Source organism: Nicotiana tabacum, chromosome 11, assembly GCF_000715075.1.
Source record: "Nicotiana tabacum cultivar K326 chromosome 11, ASM71507v2, whole genome shotgun sequence".
NCBI lineage: Eukaryota > Viridiplantae > Streptophyta > Magnoliopsida > Solanales > Solanaceae > Nicotiana > Nicotiana tabacum.
In genome coordinates, this window is record NC_134090.1 from 65860453 (window position 1) to 65879173 (window position 18721).

Sequence of the window (18721 nt, forward strand, 5' to 3'; positions counted from 1 at the left end):
CAAATATTCCTATTTATAGCTCTATTATGGGAGACAAGATCCCCAAATCAAGCTCTTATTTAATGAGAATAAAACCCCTCTTGATACCTACATGACGACTGATCATTAACATAGAGATTCTTTGTAACAGTTGCTCATTGAATGTTGTCTTTTCCAGCTAATGTCTTCCTTTCAAATCTTCATTCTCGGTTCCTATGCCTTGTGGAATTTATTCAGCACCGATCACATATTTGTATCCGGTGCCAACTATTCGCTGACTCATCTCTTACCTGTCTCCAATTCCACATGTCATCTCGTCATTCATCCACCTGTCGCTATCAATTTTACCCCATACACTCTTGTCTTTTAATTTTCTAAAAGTAGATAAAGAATTTGTTACAGATTATCTAACTCGTTATATGTAAGAACATCCAACCCCTAATTGAAACGACCCAAGGACATCTTTCACAATCCCGGTAAAGATGGTTCGCTAATAGACCGAGGGCTAAGTCATGTTCCAGATCATGAATATTTGGAATTCATATTATGCAAGCCAATTATTCCCTGAAAAAATCTTACTCTTCCTTATTATTTTTTCTTTTATTTATTACTTTTTTATTTTATAAATAAAAAGTTATAAGCAATTCAAAATACTAAATAATCTGAACTAAAATAATCGAAATAAAGTTTCAATAAATCTAACAACCATACTTCGTTTAATATTTAATGGAGATAAAACAAAAATTCTTTAATTACCCTTAAAAAGACTAAAATTGCTCATGAGTATATTAAAGAACAATTTTTGACCAACTTCAAACATGAGGGACCATTTTTTGGCAATTCTCAAAGTATTATCCACGTATACTAAACAAAAGAAATTAAAAAAGAAATCTCTTAAACCCTTCCCTAGCCCTCTTCCTTACCTTCACACCAAACATCTTCTTAAATAAACTCTTCTTACTTTTTTGATTGGTCCTTAAACCCTTCTTAATTCTCCTCCCACTTTCTTGATACAACTCTCAGCCACTTCCGCTGTGCTTAATATTGTTAGCAGCTTTCTACTGTGTTGGGCCTGGCAAAGGTGAGTCCATGAGCTCGACTGTTTATTATATCTTCCATTTTTTCCCCTGGAGTTTTATTCATTTCCTATACTTGTTTATTTATTTCTTGATATAGAGGGTGTCTGTTGGACAGTGTCTGTAAATTTTCCTTGTGGGTTTTGTCTGAAGTGGAAAATATGAAAATTACCTATAGTTGTTGAAGCTCATTTTCTGCATAGAACCCGAAAAAACCTGCCTGCCCTTCGAATAGAGAACCTTTTTTTATTTTTTTAAAATAAACCCTTTATTTAGAGAATCAGTGGAAATAATTCGTAAGTTTCTCTTTCCCGCATTTAAGTATGGTGATATGCTGAATAACTGAAAAGTTGAGCATTTTCTTATTCTGCAGTGAAGGTCATGCGTTATGCCACTTTCAGTTTTGGATGTTCATCAAATGAGAATTGCTATAGCAAAACCAAGAAGATAGCAGTTTTTCTTTCTCAAATTCCTAGGTATAGAAGATGGTACAACAGCAGTAGTGCTGGACTTTCTTCGAGATTTTCCTCACCCGACGCTCATCCAATTCTTCGATCCTGTGGTCTTCAGCATTGGTTCAAGAATTGGCAAGAATTGAGAAAGAATAAACTTACAGCTAGCACTTTTAGTCAAGCTGTTGGTTTTTTTCCTAAGCGCAGACCCCAACTCTGGTTGGAGAAAATCGGGGCGATTGAACCCTTCTCGGGGAATTTAGCTACGTGTTGGAGTAACATCAAAGAAGAGGAGGCTCTTGAGAGGTATAAGCTGATAACTGGAAATCCTGTCTCTTTTACTGATTTTCAGGTATATCGGGAAATGAAGAGAGAGGATGACTGGCTTGCAGCTTCCCCTGATGGCGTGGTTGACAAGTTTGTTTATCATTTGCCATCGAGAGGGGTTTTGGAGATCAAATGCCCTTTCTTCAAAGGCGATATGAGTGCTGCAACTCCTTGGAAAAGAATTCCGATCTTTTATGTTCCACAAGCACAGGGTTTAATGGAAATATTGGATCGAGATTGGATGGACTTTTATGTTTGGACTACCAAAGGAAGCAGTTTGTTTAGGTTGCATCGTGACGAAGAATATTGGAAGCTCTTGAAGATTGCACTTTCTGACTTCTGGTGGAAGCACGTCCAGCCAGCAAAGGAGTTGTACGAGAGATCACAGATCAAAAATCCCCTTGTCGAACTAGGCTTCTATAAGCCAGAACCTCAGCATGAATTGTTCCGGTCTATCATCTATGAAAGCAGGCGTGTGCTTGACAATTCCGTGTTGCTTATGCGTGAAATAGATGGAAAATTACAAAACTGAGATTCCTTTAGAAAGATTGCAGTGTTACTTATTCTATTAGCATACTTGAACTCCAAAATTAATCAAGATACAGTGGTTGGAAGATCACATGCATTGACACGGGCCAGTTGAGCAAATGAACTTCTTCAATAGCCAAAGTGGAGGCAGATGTTAGGACAAAGTTGGCACAAACTCTTATGGAGATAAGGTACATTTTGGGTTTGTTCTTTTTAATTTTTCTAAATCTTAATCTGCACTGTCAACTGTAACCTGGTTTCTCTTTGCATTTAAATTGGTCAGTCAAGTTGGAAATTGCTGTTGTTGACCCAATGACAAACCTTCAAATAGGAGCAGGAAGCAGTGATTGCAGAATGAGAGTCCCACGTGTTGGTATAAGTTGTTCTTTTATCTGTCAAATTGTTTTGTTGATTTTTCCTGTCTATCTTAGTTTTTTATCATCATTGTAAACACCCTCTTTTGATCTGTAAATCAGAATCTGATAAACGATTCCCAAAAATGAGTTGACCTTTACCTTTGTCGAAAAAGAAAAAAAGAGTTGAGCTTTACATGGTTTATTTTTTATCTAAACTATCAGAAGGATAAAAAAAGGATATGTATTCCTGCTTGATGGAGCAATTATATGCTTGTGACAAAAATTCTATGCTTTTTCTCTTTCTTTGTCCCTTCTTTTAGAGTGGTCATGGTGGGTGTCATTCTTTGTAAGCACCCTAGCATAAATGATGAATTCCTTCAGTTGTTAAAATTCCTGGCTTTGCATGCCCTTATCAATTAATTTGATTCATTCGCTGTGGTGTCTCACCCTCTTGTTAAGTTACTTTGTACAGGATGTCTGTTGCTCTCCATTCTACTGAAGATGACGTGTTCTGTGCAGTCATATTGCAGAGCATGCAAAAAATTATGTTGCACTTATGTATAAGTAACGAAGCTTTGTGAAGAAAAATATGTTGGGAGTTGAAATGTCTGGTATGCAGTGCTGCTCTTACTCCCCCAGCATCTGGCTGCATTGCTGGAGAAAGTCATTGAAGCTCAAGATTTGGTGCAGACATTGATTCAAAGTATTCAGATGCTGATGTTGATGACTATATGAGGTATGCTATTTACTAGATAACCATCTAAACATTAAATCCTGCAGCCATTAGGTTGCATATATTTATAATCCCAAAATTTTCTCAATCATGTGGCAGGATCAAGTAATTAATCATTTAAACTCCATATTTCAGTTCTTGAAGTTCCTTTTAGGCAATTCACCAGACTTGTTGTGCGGCAAAATATTTATGTGGAGCCATGTTCCAACTTCCAAGTAGTTCGAAATGTGTGGAATAGTAAGATGGATGAATAGAACATGGACAACATTCAGAAAGAATAATACATTGTAACAAAATCAGCCTTGAGCAGTATAGATAAATTAAGTAACAAAAATCTTTGCTTTTTTGAGGTTTAAAAAAAAGTACTAAGGTTTGAAACTCCTCTACATGACATTTCTGCTACTTTAGTTCCTCCAAGCATGTATGAGTTTTCTAACCACTATGGCTTAGAAATAATTTTGCATGAAATGCACGCTTTTGAAAATTTTGAAGAGTAGTCGAGTTGATTAATCTTGCCATGATTTTTAGGTTCCACATATAGCTTTAGATTTCACTATATAGTGTATAGGCTATGGCAAATTTTTGAGTTCGTGTGCTTTAATTGGGCTTTAGTCTTTAGATACATACATCTTTCTTGAGTTTTGATGTGGCATGTGAGGTGAGGTTCTGTTGAGTTCTTTTGTGTCAATTATGGTCTAGAACTTGCCCCAAGTGTGTTTGGAGGCGAAATCCTAGGTTGCACTTGGTTTGAGAAAAATGATTTTTGGCTTTCTTTGGACCGTTTGTGCCTTAAATTGTCTACCCTTTGTGTGAGAACCTTAGTCACCCCCCCCCCCCCCGAGCCTTTAGCCTTTTCATTGGCAACCACATTACAAGCCTTTCCCCTTTTGTATTAACCCCTTTTGATGCTCCGACCTTCTTGAAGCTATAATTTAGGCTTTTAGCCTAAGTTTTGGGGAGGAAATGGGAAAAATGTATTGTGGTAGTTGAATGAAGTTGATTTGAAGGTAAAAGTGAAGACGAAGTGTGAATACAACAACAATAACAACGACCTAGTGAAATCCCACTAGTGGGGTCTGGAGAGGGTAGTGTGTACGCAGACCTTACCCCTACCCCGAGGGGGTGGAGAGGCTGTTTCCGAAAGACCCTCGGTTCATGAAGACGAAGTGTGAATAAGTTTTGAAAAATATAAAATGGGAAAAAAGTAGCTTTGAAAAAAAAAAAAAAAATGGATATAAAACAGAGAGAGAGTTGTGAAATAAAAGGGTTGACATGGTGATAAAGTTGAAAAGGGAGCATAAAGAGTGGAATTTTAAAAAGAAAAGTGTTTTGAAGTATTGAAATTGTAGTGCTTAGGAAGGTTGTAGTCACTCATTGGTCATTACCTATATTAATGTCCTAGCTCTAACCAAAAGCCTACATTATATTCCCGCAAGTCCTAAATGATTTTGAACTAGGTGGACCTACATTAATTGTGAAAATATCACATAGTGTGTGTGGGAACATCTCTTGTTTTGTGAGGGCACATGGAAACTCTGGTGTGATTGATGTTTCTTTCTCAATCAGAGATGCATGAACAAAAGAAAGTGGCCTTGTGAATTAGAGGTAACTTTAGAAGCTTTTGTGTCATGGCTTGACTTCTTGACTAGCTTGGTGCTTGTGTGTTGGTTTTGGAAAGTGAGATCTTTGGAAGTTGTTGAAGGTCCATGCATTTGAGTATAATTGTTGGTGCCAACCGAAGTCTTAAGTTTCCTGCTTTTTGCTTCTTGGTTTGGTTGCTTTATTTGGACTGTTTACCTGAGTACTAGAGTTCTTGAGAAGTATTGCTTGTAGTTTGATTTGCTTGAGAACAAACAAAAGTTTAAGTTTGGTGGAGTTGATAAGTTAGCCTTTTAGCTAACTTCTTTTACGATTTGTGTAGATTTATGCCCCAATTATGCAGTAGATGATATTTGTGTAATGAGGAGGCGAGCAGCAGCCATCTGTTTCTAACTGCATAGTAGCTAGACCACTCTTGAACTCTTTTTTCAACTTGTTCAACCTGTCATTTGTTAGCCAAAAAAGTGAAGGAAGTGCTGAACAGCTAGGGCAGTGAAGGGATCAGTAAATCACTGAAAAGAATATGGAACACAGAGCCAGCTTGCATGTGTTGGATCTTGTGGGGAGAAATGAATTCCAGGTGTTCTGAAGGAAAACCGAACCTTCTACAGTTTTTAAAGTTCAGATGTCTATGGTTTTTGGCTTTTTGGGTGCAACATACAAGATTGTAAATGATGAAAGCATGCTAGACTACATCAATTCACTATAGGAATATGTTTTGTTTCCTCTGTACAGATGGATTCCTCTCTTTTTGTTTTTGTATAAGGGGATCCCGGAACATGTATTCCACAAACACTGTCTTAGTGTTTGGTTGCTGACATTTAAAAAATCTTTACCTGTTTAAAAAAAGTTGTTTCAGTCAGTTTCATGGTCATTCTGAACTCTGATCTCAATCTCTAATTCAAATCTCACAGATAATTCCAAAACAATAAAGAGCTTTAGTTGTGGTTTCTTCTTCTTTCTGAAATCTCGTAAGGCAAAAAAAAAAAGGAATATATTTTTCTGCTAGACGAAGCATGCTTAAAGGCCTTTTTTAATATGTAACTTGTTTTTATTAGTGCTGTGGGCACCCAGCATCCTGCATCAATTGACTGCAGTGCTCATGGAAGCCGAAGATTTTGCAGATTCTAGCAGCGATACATATTCAGATGCTGATGTAGATGTCCGCATGAGGTATGCTATTTACTCAATCACCACCGAAACACTAAATCCTGCAGTCATTTGTTTGCATATTTTTAGGAGTTTTACCTGATTTCTTCTGAAAGTGTTGAAGAATTTCCTGTACAATGATGGCATTATCAGCCGCTCGTCTATGTTGTTGGAAGCTAGTCTGGGTAGGGCTGATGAGGGTAGGTAGTAGAGGTTTAATACGTTGTACTAAAAGTCTTGTAATTATCTTATAGATTGTGGAACATAGGCCAATAGGGCGATATTAAGTAATCATGGATGCATTATGAACTTTTGGAATGAGACATACATAAGTTTGGTTAATAGTTTCAGGAATTTTGAAAAGTTGAGAATATTTGGTGACTGAAAGCAACGACTTTCGGTCCCACTTCTGTCCAGTTGTGTTGATAAAAGAAAGGGTGTAAGCCATCTGGTCCAGGTGCTTTGAAGGGTTTAAAAGTGTTAGCGGAAACGTAAAAGAAAGAACACAAGATTTAACGTGGTTCGGATCAAAATAATCCTACGTCCACCAGAGAACAATTGCCCTTTTTAATATTAACAAAGGAAGGGGAGATTTCCCAATTACACTTAAGAGAATTTCTCTCTTAACTCTCTACTCACTACAATGTATTGTATTATTTTGGGATGATTTCTACAAGTGAAGGAGTGCATCTATTTATAGAGGTAAAGACCTCCTCTTGATGTCATTGGTGACATCAAACTACCTCCTCTTGATGTCATGGGTGACATCAAAGGAGGAAGCTTCCTCCTAGCATCCACACCAACTCTTTCCACCAACTCTTCCAATTGGCATGTCATTGTTGACTAAACATAAACCAACATTTTCAGCATGCCATTGTTGACTAAACATAAACCAACATTTTCAATCTCCACCTTGGTTTGCGTTTCGAGCGTGTGAACAACTCTGGCCAAAACTTCTAAGCTTACTGGGCAACCCCGTTGTAAGAAACAAGAAGAATCAAACCATTGTTGAACATACCACCTCCACCTAGCAACTGTTCTCTTCGGAGTTGCATCAGTTGATGCACACCCCCGCCAAGTCCTTGCAGTGTGCAAACTTAGCGAGCGGGACTATCTTGGTCAACATGTCTGCAGCATTATCGTCTGTGATAACCTTCACGACCTTGATAGTTCCCTCATCAATAACATCTCGAATAAAATGAAATCTGACATCAATGTGTTTAGTGCGCTCATGAAATCTCTGATTTTTCATTAGATGAATAGCACTCTGACTATCACATCTAAGAGTTGATTCCAGCTGAACCAAACTCAATTCCGCTACTAAACTTTTCAACCAGATAGCTTCCTTTACCGCCTCCGCTGCTGCCATGTATTCTGCTTCTGTCGTAGACAAAGCGACAATCGACTGCAAAGTCGACTTCCAACTGACGGCACTGCCAACGAGGGTAAAGATGTATCCAGTTGTGGACCTTCTTCTGTCAAGATCTCCTGCATAGTCAGAATCCACATAACCGAGAATTGAAATACCTGTACCACTTTTTCGAAAGGTAAGACCAACACCAGAAGCTCCTTTGAGATATCTCAATATCCACTTGACAGCTTCCCAATGCCTCTTTCCTGGGTTGGACATGTATCTACTTACCACACTTACAGATTGAGCAATATCTGGACGTGTGCATACCATAGCATACATAATACTACCAACTGCACTGGCATAAGGAATCTTTGACATATGCTCCACCTCATCCTCAGACTGAGGCATTTGTGACTCTGAAAGTTTAAAATGAGGAGCTAATGGTGTACTTACAGGCTTGCACGTTTGCATATTGAATCTCTCGAGAACCCTTTCAATATACCTCTTCTGAGAAAGATGTACAACATCGTCTTCTCTTGAAATCTCCATACCAAGGATTTTCTTTGCAGCTCCTAAATCCTTCATGTCAAATTCCTTACTCAATAGTTTCTTCAAAGCATTTATCTCTGTAATGTTGTTAGCAGCAATAAGCATATCATCAACATACAACAGTAAATAAATCATTGAGTTACCAGACATCTTCTTGTGATACACACAACTATCAAATGCACTCCTTGAGAATTCATGTGTAGTCATGAATGCATCAAACCTCTTGTACCACTGTCTAGGGGATTGCTTCAAACCATACAAAGACTTCTTTAGTTGGCATACGTGATCTTCTTTTCCCTCAGCTAGGAAACCTTCAGGTTGATCCATATAGATTGTCTCTTCTAGATCACCGTGTAAGAAAGCAGTTTTGACATCAAGCTGTTGAAGCTCCAAGTCAAATTGTGCAACCAATGCTAGTAGCACGCGAATTGAGCTATGCTTCACGACCGGAGAGAAAATCTCATTGTAGTCAATTCCCTCCTTTTGGCTAAAACCTTTTGCAACCAATCTCGCCTTGAACCTAGCATCTTCCACTTCAGGAATTCCCTCTTTCTTTCGGTAGACCCACTTGCATCCAACTGTCCTCTTCCCCTTTTGTCTTTTCACTAAGACCCATGTCTGATTCTTGTGAAGAGACTCCATCTCTTCAGTCATGGCTAACCGCCATTGTGCGGCATCCTTGCAAGAAGTTGCTTCAATATACGAGGAGGGCTCCAGATCTTTAATCTCTTCTTGTGCAGCTACGAACGCATATGCAATCAAGTTTGCTTGATTTATAAGGCGTTCCGGTTCTCGTGTCTGCCTCTTCTCCCTCCCCTTCGCAATTGTGAATGGTTCATTGACAACAAGTTCTTCAACGCCTACATCTTCTGACTCATCTTTAACCTGAGTCTCTTGATCCTTTTCCTTGGCAAGCTCCACCGGAAGCTCCACTTGCTCGTTGTTCTTGTTTCCTGAAAACTCCACGGAAACTTTACGGGGATCAAGTATAGAGGATTCATCGAATGTGACATCTCTACTAACTATAAATTTGAGTAAAGACAAACACCAAAGTTTGTACCCTTTTACTCCATCCACATACCCTACGAATATGGCCTTCTTAGCCCTTGGTTCAAGCTTTCCTTCATTAACGTGATAATAAGCTGGACACCCAAATACTCGTAAGTATGAATAGTTAGAGGGTTCACCTGACCATACCTCATTCGGAGTCTTAAAGTCAATTGCCGATGCTGGAGATCGATTGACAATATGAGCAGCAGTGTGAACTGCTTCAGCCCAAAATACTTTGGACATTTTGGCTTGTAGGAGCATACAACGAGCCTTTTCAAGAAGAGTTCTGTTCATTCTCTCGGCAACTCCATTCTGCTGTGGGGTATGCCTGACAGTCCTATGTCTTGAGAACCCATGAACCTTGCAGAATTCATTAAACTCTTCATTGCAAAACTCCAAGCCATTGTCTGTGCGAAGATACTTGATTTTCCGCTCTATTTGATTTTCAATCAAAATCTTCCACTCTTTAAATGCTTCAAAAGCATCACTTTTTGCCTTCAAAAAATACACCCAAACCTTTCGTGAGAAATCATCAATAAAAATGAGAAGATACCTTTTTCCGCCCTTCGATGGAAGTTTAGAAGGACCCCATAAATCTGAATGGATGTAGTCTAGCACTCCTCTTGTCTTGTGTTTGCCAGTGCTGAAGCTGACCTTCTTCTGCTTCCCTAGAACGCAGTGCTCACAGAAGTCAAGCGTGCTGATCTTCTCACCTTCCAAAAGTTTACGATTGCTCAACATCTCCAGTCCACGTGCGCTCATATGACCTAGTCTCATGTGCCATAGTCTTGCCTTGTCATCATTAGATAACTGCACTGTAGATGCATTTGCAGAGCCAACAATGGTGCTTCCGGCCAATGTGTAAAGGCCGTTCTCCAGCTTGCCTTTCAGCATGACTAAAGAACCTTTAGTCACCTTCATAGTTCCTGCTTCGCTCATGTACCTGTAGCCTTGTTCATCCAGAGTACCCAAGGAGATCAAATTCTTCTTCAGATCAGGAACATGACGGACTTGTGTAATAGTCCTCACGATTCCATCATGGCAGCGAACCCGAACTGAGCCAATGCCAACTATTGCACAAGTTGCATTATTGCCCATTACTACGGTTCCTCCACTTTTCTCGTAGCTGCTAAACCAGTCTTTTCGGAACGTCATATGCAGAGTACAAGCAGAGTCTAACACCCATTTGTTTTCATAACTACTATTATTATTACACGATGTTGTTAGTACATAATCATTATCAAAATTATGTACCTGTTCAACTGTAGATGCACTCGCCTTTTCCTTGGACTTTGACATTGGGCAATCTCGTTCAAAGTGCCCCTTCTTGCCACAACCCCAACACTCTGTATTCTTCTTGTTCACACGAGACTTTGATCTGTGCTTTGATTTGGTCTTTCCCTGTTGGCTAGTCCGGCCTCTTACAAAGAGGCCACTTGCCTGGTCATCTCTATCTCCTTCAATGTGCCTCCGCACATCACTAGAGTTAAGTGCCTGCCGCACTTGCTCAAGCTTGATAGGCTCCTTGCTATACATCATTGAATTCTCAATATCACGATATCCTGAAGTCAATGAAAATAGCAAAGCACATGCAAGCGTCTCCTCCTCCCTTTTAATTCCTGCAATCTGTAAGTCCATGACAAGTTTATTAAACGCATCTAAATGATCTTGTAATGAAGTACCTGACCCCATCTTAAATGTGTGAAGACGCCGTTGTAACAACATTCTTGTTGTCACTGATCGGTCTTGGTATAGCCCTTCTAGCTTTTCCCACAACTGTTTGGCCGTCTCTTCGGTACCCGTACTCACTTCACAAAGCACGTTAGGTGCAAGGGATAGTTGGATTGCACTCAATGCATCCCCTTCAATCTTCTCCTTGTCGGGAGCTGATATATCCGTAGGATACTTTCCGTCAATAGCATGGATTGAACCTTCCCTCCACAGTAACGCCATCATCTGGATCTTCCAGATATTGAAGTTGTTGCGTCCATTGAATCTATCAATTTCAAACTTCATGGAACTCATATTTGCTTGTTCTTTCTCCTTGGATCGTTAAAGAATCTTGTCGCTCTGATACCAATTGTTAGCGGAAACGTAAAAGAAAGAACACAAGATTTAACGTGGTTCGGATCAAAATAATCCTACGTCCACCAGAGAACAATTGCCCTTTTTAATATTAACAAAGGAAGGGGAGATTTCTCAATTACACTTAAGAGAATTTCTCTGTTAACTCTCTACTCACTACAATGTATTGTATTATTTTGGGATGATTTCTACAAGTGAAGGAGTGCATCTATTTATAGAGGTAAAGACCTCCTCTTGATGTCATTGGTGACATCAAACTACCTCCTCTTGATGTCATGGGTGACATCAAAGGAGGAAGCTTCCTCCTAGCATCCACACCAACTCTTTCCACCAACTCTTCCAATTGGCATGCCATTGTTGACTAAACATAAACCAACATTTTCAAAAAGAATTGACGGCGGAAAGGATTTCGCTTGTGGATAAGGGGCGGAGTAGGTCCGCACTGGCTGCTGAAGTAATGGGTGAGGAACATGGGGGGAGGATTGTAGTAGAGTGTGTGGAGTCGGTGGTGTAAAGTGTATTAAAGTAATCGAAAATGGTGTCATGAATCTGAATATCGTCATAGCACCAGTTACTTGCGAGGTCCTTTAAGGCGTGAATACGATTCTTACGACGGCGGTGTAATGTGGAAAGGTGAAAAAATTTGGTGTTAGCGTCACCGTCTTGTAGCCACTGGACACGGGATTTGAGTTTCTAGAATTCTTCTTCAAGTCGAAGTACTTCATCATATTCGTGTGATAAAGTACTTTCTAGTTGTTGTAAGAAATAACTGGTGGGATAATTTGGGGAGGATTGAATACCGCCTAACCTGGCAAGTAGACGACGTTTTCGATGGAAAATATTGCCAAAGGAGTCTTTATTCCAATTACTAATATGATGTTTGAAGGACGTGATAGCATCCACTAGGGTAGGGGATGGGTGCCAGTTGTTGCGAAGAATGGTAATAAAATCGGGATGGGAGGTCCACATGGTTTCGAAACGAAATATGGGTGATTTGGTAAGGTGTGAAGGTTGAGGGGTAAGTAAGAGTGGTGAATGGTCCGAGTGTATGCGTGGCAAGTGACGGACTTGGGCTTCGGGAAATAAAGTGAGCCAGTCATAATTGGCAAAAATTCTATCAAGGCGTTCTAAAATGTTGGAGCCTAACTGTCGTTTATTTATCCAGGTATATTTGCTACCTTTATAGCCAAGGTCGACTAAATTGCAATAATTAATACAGTCCGCGAAGTAGTTAGAGCGTGAATTATTTTTTTGTCAATTACTTTTCGGGTAATCAAATCATTTAGATAAATGCTTAATCTCAGGTGTTTTGCTCGACCATGTAACTCTTGATGTCTTTTTTTTTATAAGGTAAATTGTATTAATCAAAAGGGAGAAAACTCCCCTATACAGGAAGTATACCAAAAAGTAGAGAATTTACATCAGAATATGATTCTCTACAAACGACGCCCAATCTTCTATACAAGTAGGGCTATATAAGTGCACCAAAAAGCGATCAAATATAAAAGACTATTCTTAAGATGTGAAAAAGGAGACTCAATCCCCTCAAAAGCTCTCATATTTCTCTCCCCCCAAACTATCCACATGAGAGCTAACAGGGCAAACTTCCACGCCTTTTGCTTTCTTCTTCGACGGAAACCGGCCCAGCTATATAACATTTCCTTTACAGTGCTTGGCATCACCCATTGAACACCAAAAAGATTCAAGATTGCCCTCCACAAAGCCGAGGACACAGGGTAATGCAACAAAAGATGATCAACTTTTTCCCCTGAGCTTTTACACATGTAGCACCAACTAACAAGTGTAATTCCTCTCTTTCGCAGATTTTCAGCAGTCAAAATCACTCCCCTCGCCGTTAGCCATGCAAAAAAGCACACCTTCGTAGGCACCTTAAGAATCCAAATTGAGGAGTATGGAAAAGTGGCCTCCTCTCTCACCAACATACTCTGGTAAAAGGACTTTACGGTGAACAAACCATCGCCACGCAAACCCCATCTCCAAGAATCATAAGATGGCTGAGGCTTGTCTTGCCCATATAGCAGTGTCAACAAATCTTGGAGCTCCGCAATCTCCCAATCTTGCATATTCCTTCTAAATGAGAGGTCTCATACTACCCCCTTCATGCTCCTTACGAATCTGTTGGACCATCAATTCCTTCTGGTTTGAAACTCTGAAGACGTGGGGGAAGGAGACCCTCGGAGTATCCTCTCCACACCACCTATGATTCCAAAAGCCGATTCTTCTTCCATCTCTCGCCCTATAAGTGATGTTGCCACTGAAGGCTTACCAATTATTCATGATGCTCCTCCGCGTGCCACACCCGAAAGGTGCTGTGATTGCCTTGGTCCTCCAACCCCTTCCCTGGAATCGTACTTTTCTACTATGACCTCCCTCCATAGAGTATGCTCTTCTACCCTGAATCTCCATAGCCACTTCCCCAACAAAGCTCTATTGAATACCCTAAGAACTTTTACTCCAAGTCCACCCCACTTCTTTGGGGAAGTGACTGTCTGTCAATTCACTAAAGGAAACTTTCTAGTTCCATCCGCCGCATCCCAAAGAAAATTCCTTTGAAGCCGCTCCAGTTTTTCTGTGATGCTCACAGGAGCTTGCAACATGGACAAGTAATAGGTGGGCATACTCGATAAAGTGCTTTTAATAAGTACTTCCTTACCGCCTTTTGACAAGTACTGTTTCTGCCAGCTTGCTAATCTTTTTTCAACCCTTTCGATCACTGGATTCTAAACCGTAGTATCCTTATGCGAAGCGCCCAATGGGAGACCCAGGTAAGTAGTGGGAAGGGAGCCCACCTTACATTGGGAAGGGAGCCCAATGTAACTCTTGATGTCTTATCCTCGCTAATCACCCTTCCTTGATTCCCTAGCTAGGATGGATCTGATCTATTGGGCTCATATACCAGCATATCCTCCAATGTCAATATTTTAAGGATCGTATGAGTTGTGACTTCTGTTTATGAGCAAACTCATGATGTTTTTTACCTAGCTAGCTGGTGATGATTGATTTGTCTGTCATGTGATGTTCACTCAACTGCTGTATGTGAAGCGTCAAAAGGTTCAACACAATTTACGTGGCGTTATGTGTTTATAGTCACTTGTACTCTTGTGGCTTTTCTTAAAATATTTACCTTTTCGGCTTTTGTTTAAAAATATCCAATTCAGTAACAAATAATATTTTCCCCTTTTATTTGTTGAAAGAGAAGGCATCAAAAGGCTACCATTAGGTTTGGAAATTCTTTCAAGGACAATTGTGTATGGGTTAAAAACAGATTTTTCAGTTTTCAGAAATTATTTCAAGATTTTTTTGGTTAAACTTCCTGTTGGATTTGCAAAAGCTCAATTCAGCTGCTAGTTTAATGAAGGATACTCCAGCAGGTGGGTGTTGTGTCTAGTTCTTTTAAGGCGGTATCCATATACGACTACTCAAACTTGTCCAATATTTTCATCTAGCTACCTCAACTGAAGCTTATTCCTATTAGATACTCAAACTTTATTGAATATGTGCCTATTAAACACAAAAGCCTAATCAGTAAAAAAAAATATGGTGCGTGTATTTCACACGCATTGACGTGGCAAAAATTATTAAAGGATAAAGAGCCATATGGCTTTTGACTTTAATAAAGTTTTTAAAAACTTTTTAGCAAGAAAAAGAAAAAAAACTATTTAAAAAGAAAAAGAAATCCCTACCCAACCCCTCTGCCGTCGCAGGCGCCGCAAGCCCTCTACGTTGCAGCAAGTCCCGTTCCCCATCCTCCGTTTCTTCTTCCCCCACCCAGTACCCTCCCTTTCTTCTTCTTTTTTCACAAAATCCCTTTCTTCTTTCCCCCACTCACTCCCTTTAAAGGAATTTTGGTGGTGAGTTAAGGAGGAGATCCGATGGTGTGCTCATGGTGGTGATTTGAAGAGAGAGAATATGGATGATGGCTATAGGTGTTTGTGGCGATTGGATTTCGTCGGCGGTTGAATTTCTTGTTGTTGCAGCGGTAACGGAGCATTGAAATGGTGTTGTTGTGTGGGATGTTTGACGGTGAGGAGTGAGCTTGGAGGGGTTCGTTGGTGACATTATTTGGTGGAGATGAAGGAAGAAGATATTTGTGGTAAAAAGGGGTTCTGCGATGGCTCACGAGGTTCTCATGGTGGCCGGAGTGTGGGGTTCTATAAGAAGATGGGGGTAGCTTTAGGGCAAGATGATAGTGGCATAAAGTTAATCCATGATGAAAGGGAGGGGGATTGTGACAATGATGTGGCGGAGATGGATGATGTTCGTCTGCTGCCAAGGTGGTAGGACATTTGTGGTGGTGGCAATGGCGAAGCAATGGTGGTAGGGTGGTGTTAATGGTGGTTTCTGAAAAAAGATTTTTGTTTAAAAAGAAAAAAGAAAAAGTAGGATGTTTGAACTTCTCACGCGTTTAAGAAAAGTTTGAAATACAATTTTTGTCATGTCAGTCTTTTGTGTCTAATAGGCACATATTAAATAAGGTTGGAGTATCTAATAGGAAGAAGCATTAGTTGAGGTAGCTAGACGAAAATATTGGACAAGTTTAAGTAGCCGTATATGTATTCTGCCTTCTTTTAATGATTCTCAGTTACAAGTATTATTATTTGGCCTCCAATTTTGCCTTGATAATATTTTTTTAAAATTTTTTGTGGTGAAGTAGTCGGGCAGTGTGTAATTGCCTTGATAATGAGATCACTGATTTACTGATGGAATCAGATTCATTTGGTGGTACATGGTAAGGACTTCATGGAGATTGAAGCATAATGCCAACCCATTCAAGAGATGACGGAGCTGATTAATGCCACTTAAACCATACTTTTCGAGAGGGGAACCAAACTGCTGACAGTTTTTTATCAACATGACAACAACCATGGTGAAACAAAAAAAAAATTGGAAGGAAAAACTACAGGGAACTGCTAGGGGAAATTATCAACAAGCAACAAGTACCTTCTTTTCGAGTTAAGAAATAATGCAACAAGGTGCCGATCCTAAGTGAATGAAGTATATAAATAGCATCAGAGATTCAGTTTGTGAAGGAAAAATCTCACTTTTGTTGTAACACGCATGGAAATAGGACACTTAGCACCCATTTGGTTGGGGCTGTGGAAAGAATTGGTCATGGTATAAAATTCATCATTTTTCTATACACTGTTCGTTTGACTAGTAGGGAGAATTAATCGTTGTATAAATTCAGCATAGTTTCATGAGAGGAATTGTCATAAAAACCTCCACCAAACTTGAATTGGCCCTATGATCTCCTATTTTCTTTCTCAAATTTCTTTTGGTTTGGAAAATAGCCAAATGAGTGGGTTAAGGTGGTTGAGACCTTTTTAACATTTCCAAAACTTGTAGGTCAGCTATTAAACATTGAAAACCCTTTATTTCCTTTATTTTTTTCCGCCAATTTCTCTTTCTTCACTTTCTTATCTCTCACTCACCCACTCGACCACGGTGGTTTCCGACGGCTTCCGACAAGAATCAAGCTTCAATTATGGGTTGAATCGTCTATATAGACCTAACAAGTACTATATATTTACTTAGAACTTTCCAGTTTTGAGTAAATCCTAAATTTTTATTTTTATTTTGTTTTTTACAACTGTAATTTGGGATTTGTAGAAGGATTCATATATGTGCATTTGCAATTTCAATTTAGTTGTGTATAACCATATCTTATGGCATGGGTGGTTATATTTCCTTGTTCGATTACCTTTGGGCTCTGTATTTTAAATTTTCGTCAGTTTGGCGACCTAATATTTATTAATAAACTCGTGGTCGATTTTCGTCTGGTCATAGCTGTTTGTTGGAACTGGGGCTTATTTTTCTTATTTCGATCATAAGTTTCAAATTATTAAATATGATATTGCATATTTGTATGTAGGTAACATGAAAAAGAAATCAGTTACTACGATGATATGAACAAGTTGAAAATGGTGAAAATGGGTTTGAAAGCGAAACAGATGGAGCAGGTGAAGGTGATCAGGATATTCCATCAATTCTTGTGTTTGAATTGGTCATGAGACAAACAAAAAAAATTGGTGAGCTAGTTGTAATTTGTGATATTTGGATCTACCTTTATGTATTGAAACTATTTTTTGTCGCTTAATTGTTGTTGCTGTAATTTTTATTTTGATTCACTTCCTTTTTGTATACAACAAGCTAGAGATTGCATAATATATAATGTGTTTCATAATAAACTAGCTACTTGGTTGTGTAATAGAAATTTGGTCCATTACTAAACTAGCTATTTAGTTGTGTAATAGACTCAAACTTGCATCTAATAACTTCATCAAATATCATATTACCAAACAAACTGTTTAATATCCTTCATTCAGTAGAACATTACATGATCTAAAACACTTCCAACAAAAAAAACTTAGAATAATTAAACTATTCCTACCAACAACCAATATTCCTTCTCATTTTATCACCCAAGTTGCCACGAATCCGACAATGATGCATAAGAGCATAATCCATTTATTCACTCGTTTTCTTCATCTTAACCATTCCTCCAACATAATCTTCTAGAGGAATATGCCTTGCCTTTAATTTAATCCGTCCATCAACACCATCTTCTACGTGAACAACAATTGCTAAAATATTTTAAGTTCAGCCACATTTATCTGCAGAACTATTCTTTCACGCATAAGATGTCCATTTCATACTTCAAACTGCTAAAAGGTCAGCAATCCTTGGATCTAGCAGGTCATCGTCCCATTCCCAAAACCGAACAAAATCGAAAATATCTTTTATCACTAAACTTAAAATCCTAAAATTAAAAAAAATTAAAAAAAGGATGAAAATGTTAAATTTATCTTACATTAGGTTTCAAATATTTTGAGAATCGCCTACCAGCATTCACTAGAGTTGTAGCTGTAAATTAGCTGGCAGCAATGCGTAGTGACAATTCTTTCTCGACCCAAACGACACACTCGATCCCTGACTCACCTTCTTCCATTGTTTGACTAATTCTTATTCGAAAGTAAAATTGGACTTGAAATGTGAGTAATTTTGATTTTTAGAATGCCAAATGGGTAATTTTCAACAAGTCAAAAAAAAAGGTTTGGTTAGGGATAGACCACATAGACATATTTTAATTCATTAGCAGCGCGTGTTGTCTTTCATCAACCATTAGTCAACAATAAACCCCTTTAATGGTCTATAAACCCTGAACCCTAACCCTTGACATTTAACCTAAATCAATAGACATTCTTAATGGTCGAATGTCAACTTTAGGTTGCATCTTCCACTCTTACTGTGGTCGAGAATAAACACATGATCGAGAATTCACTAAAATAATAATTACACTATGTTCGACCTTGTTTTTTTGATTTCATATCTTTTAAACATCTTATTAATCATCACGGGATATTTAAAGTTATTAGAATTGACAATGTATTTCATACCATTAAGAGTTGGTCACTCTACAACCTACAATAACTCAACAAGCAAGACTTCGAAGTATAAGAGTG

General features: G+C 38.8%; 1 protein-coding gene across 8 annotated transcripts; it reads left to right on the top strand.

Moving 5' to 3' along the window:
* Positions 1-900: 900 nt before the first annotated feature.
* On the top strand, positions 901-17386 carry LOC107792328 (uncharacterized). Of its 8 annotated transcripts, none has more exons than XM_075225139.1 (7): positions 901-1060; positions 1429-2553; positions 2646-3454; positions 5373-5630; positions 6109-6223; positions 15969-16373; positions 17131-17386. In XM_075225139.1, exon 2 carries the CDS (start codon positions 1437-1439, stop codon positions 2364-2366), a length of 930 nt encoding a protein of 309 aa, XP_075081240.1. In that variant the 5' UTR covers positions 901-1060; positions 1429-1436; the 3' UTR covers positions 2367-2553; positions 2646-3454; positions 5373-5630; positions 6109-6223; positions 15969-16373; positions 17131-17386. The 8 variants fall into 8 exon arrangements, with proteins under 8 accessions (XP_075081240.1, XP_075081237.1, XP_075081242.1 ...); XM_075225136.1 differs by lacking the exon at positions 17131-17386 and having other exon boundaries at positions 2646-2735; positions 3238-3454; positions 15969-16642; XM_075225141.1 differs by lacking the exon at positions 15969-16373.
* Positions 17387-18721: the final 1335 nt, after the last annotated feature.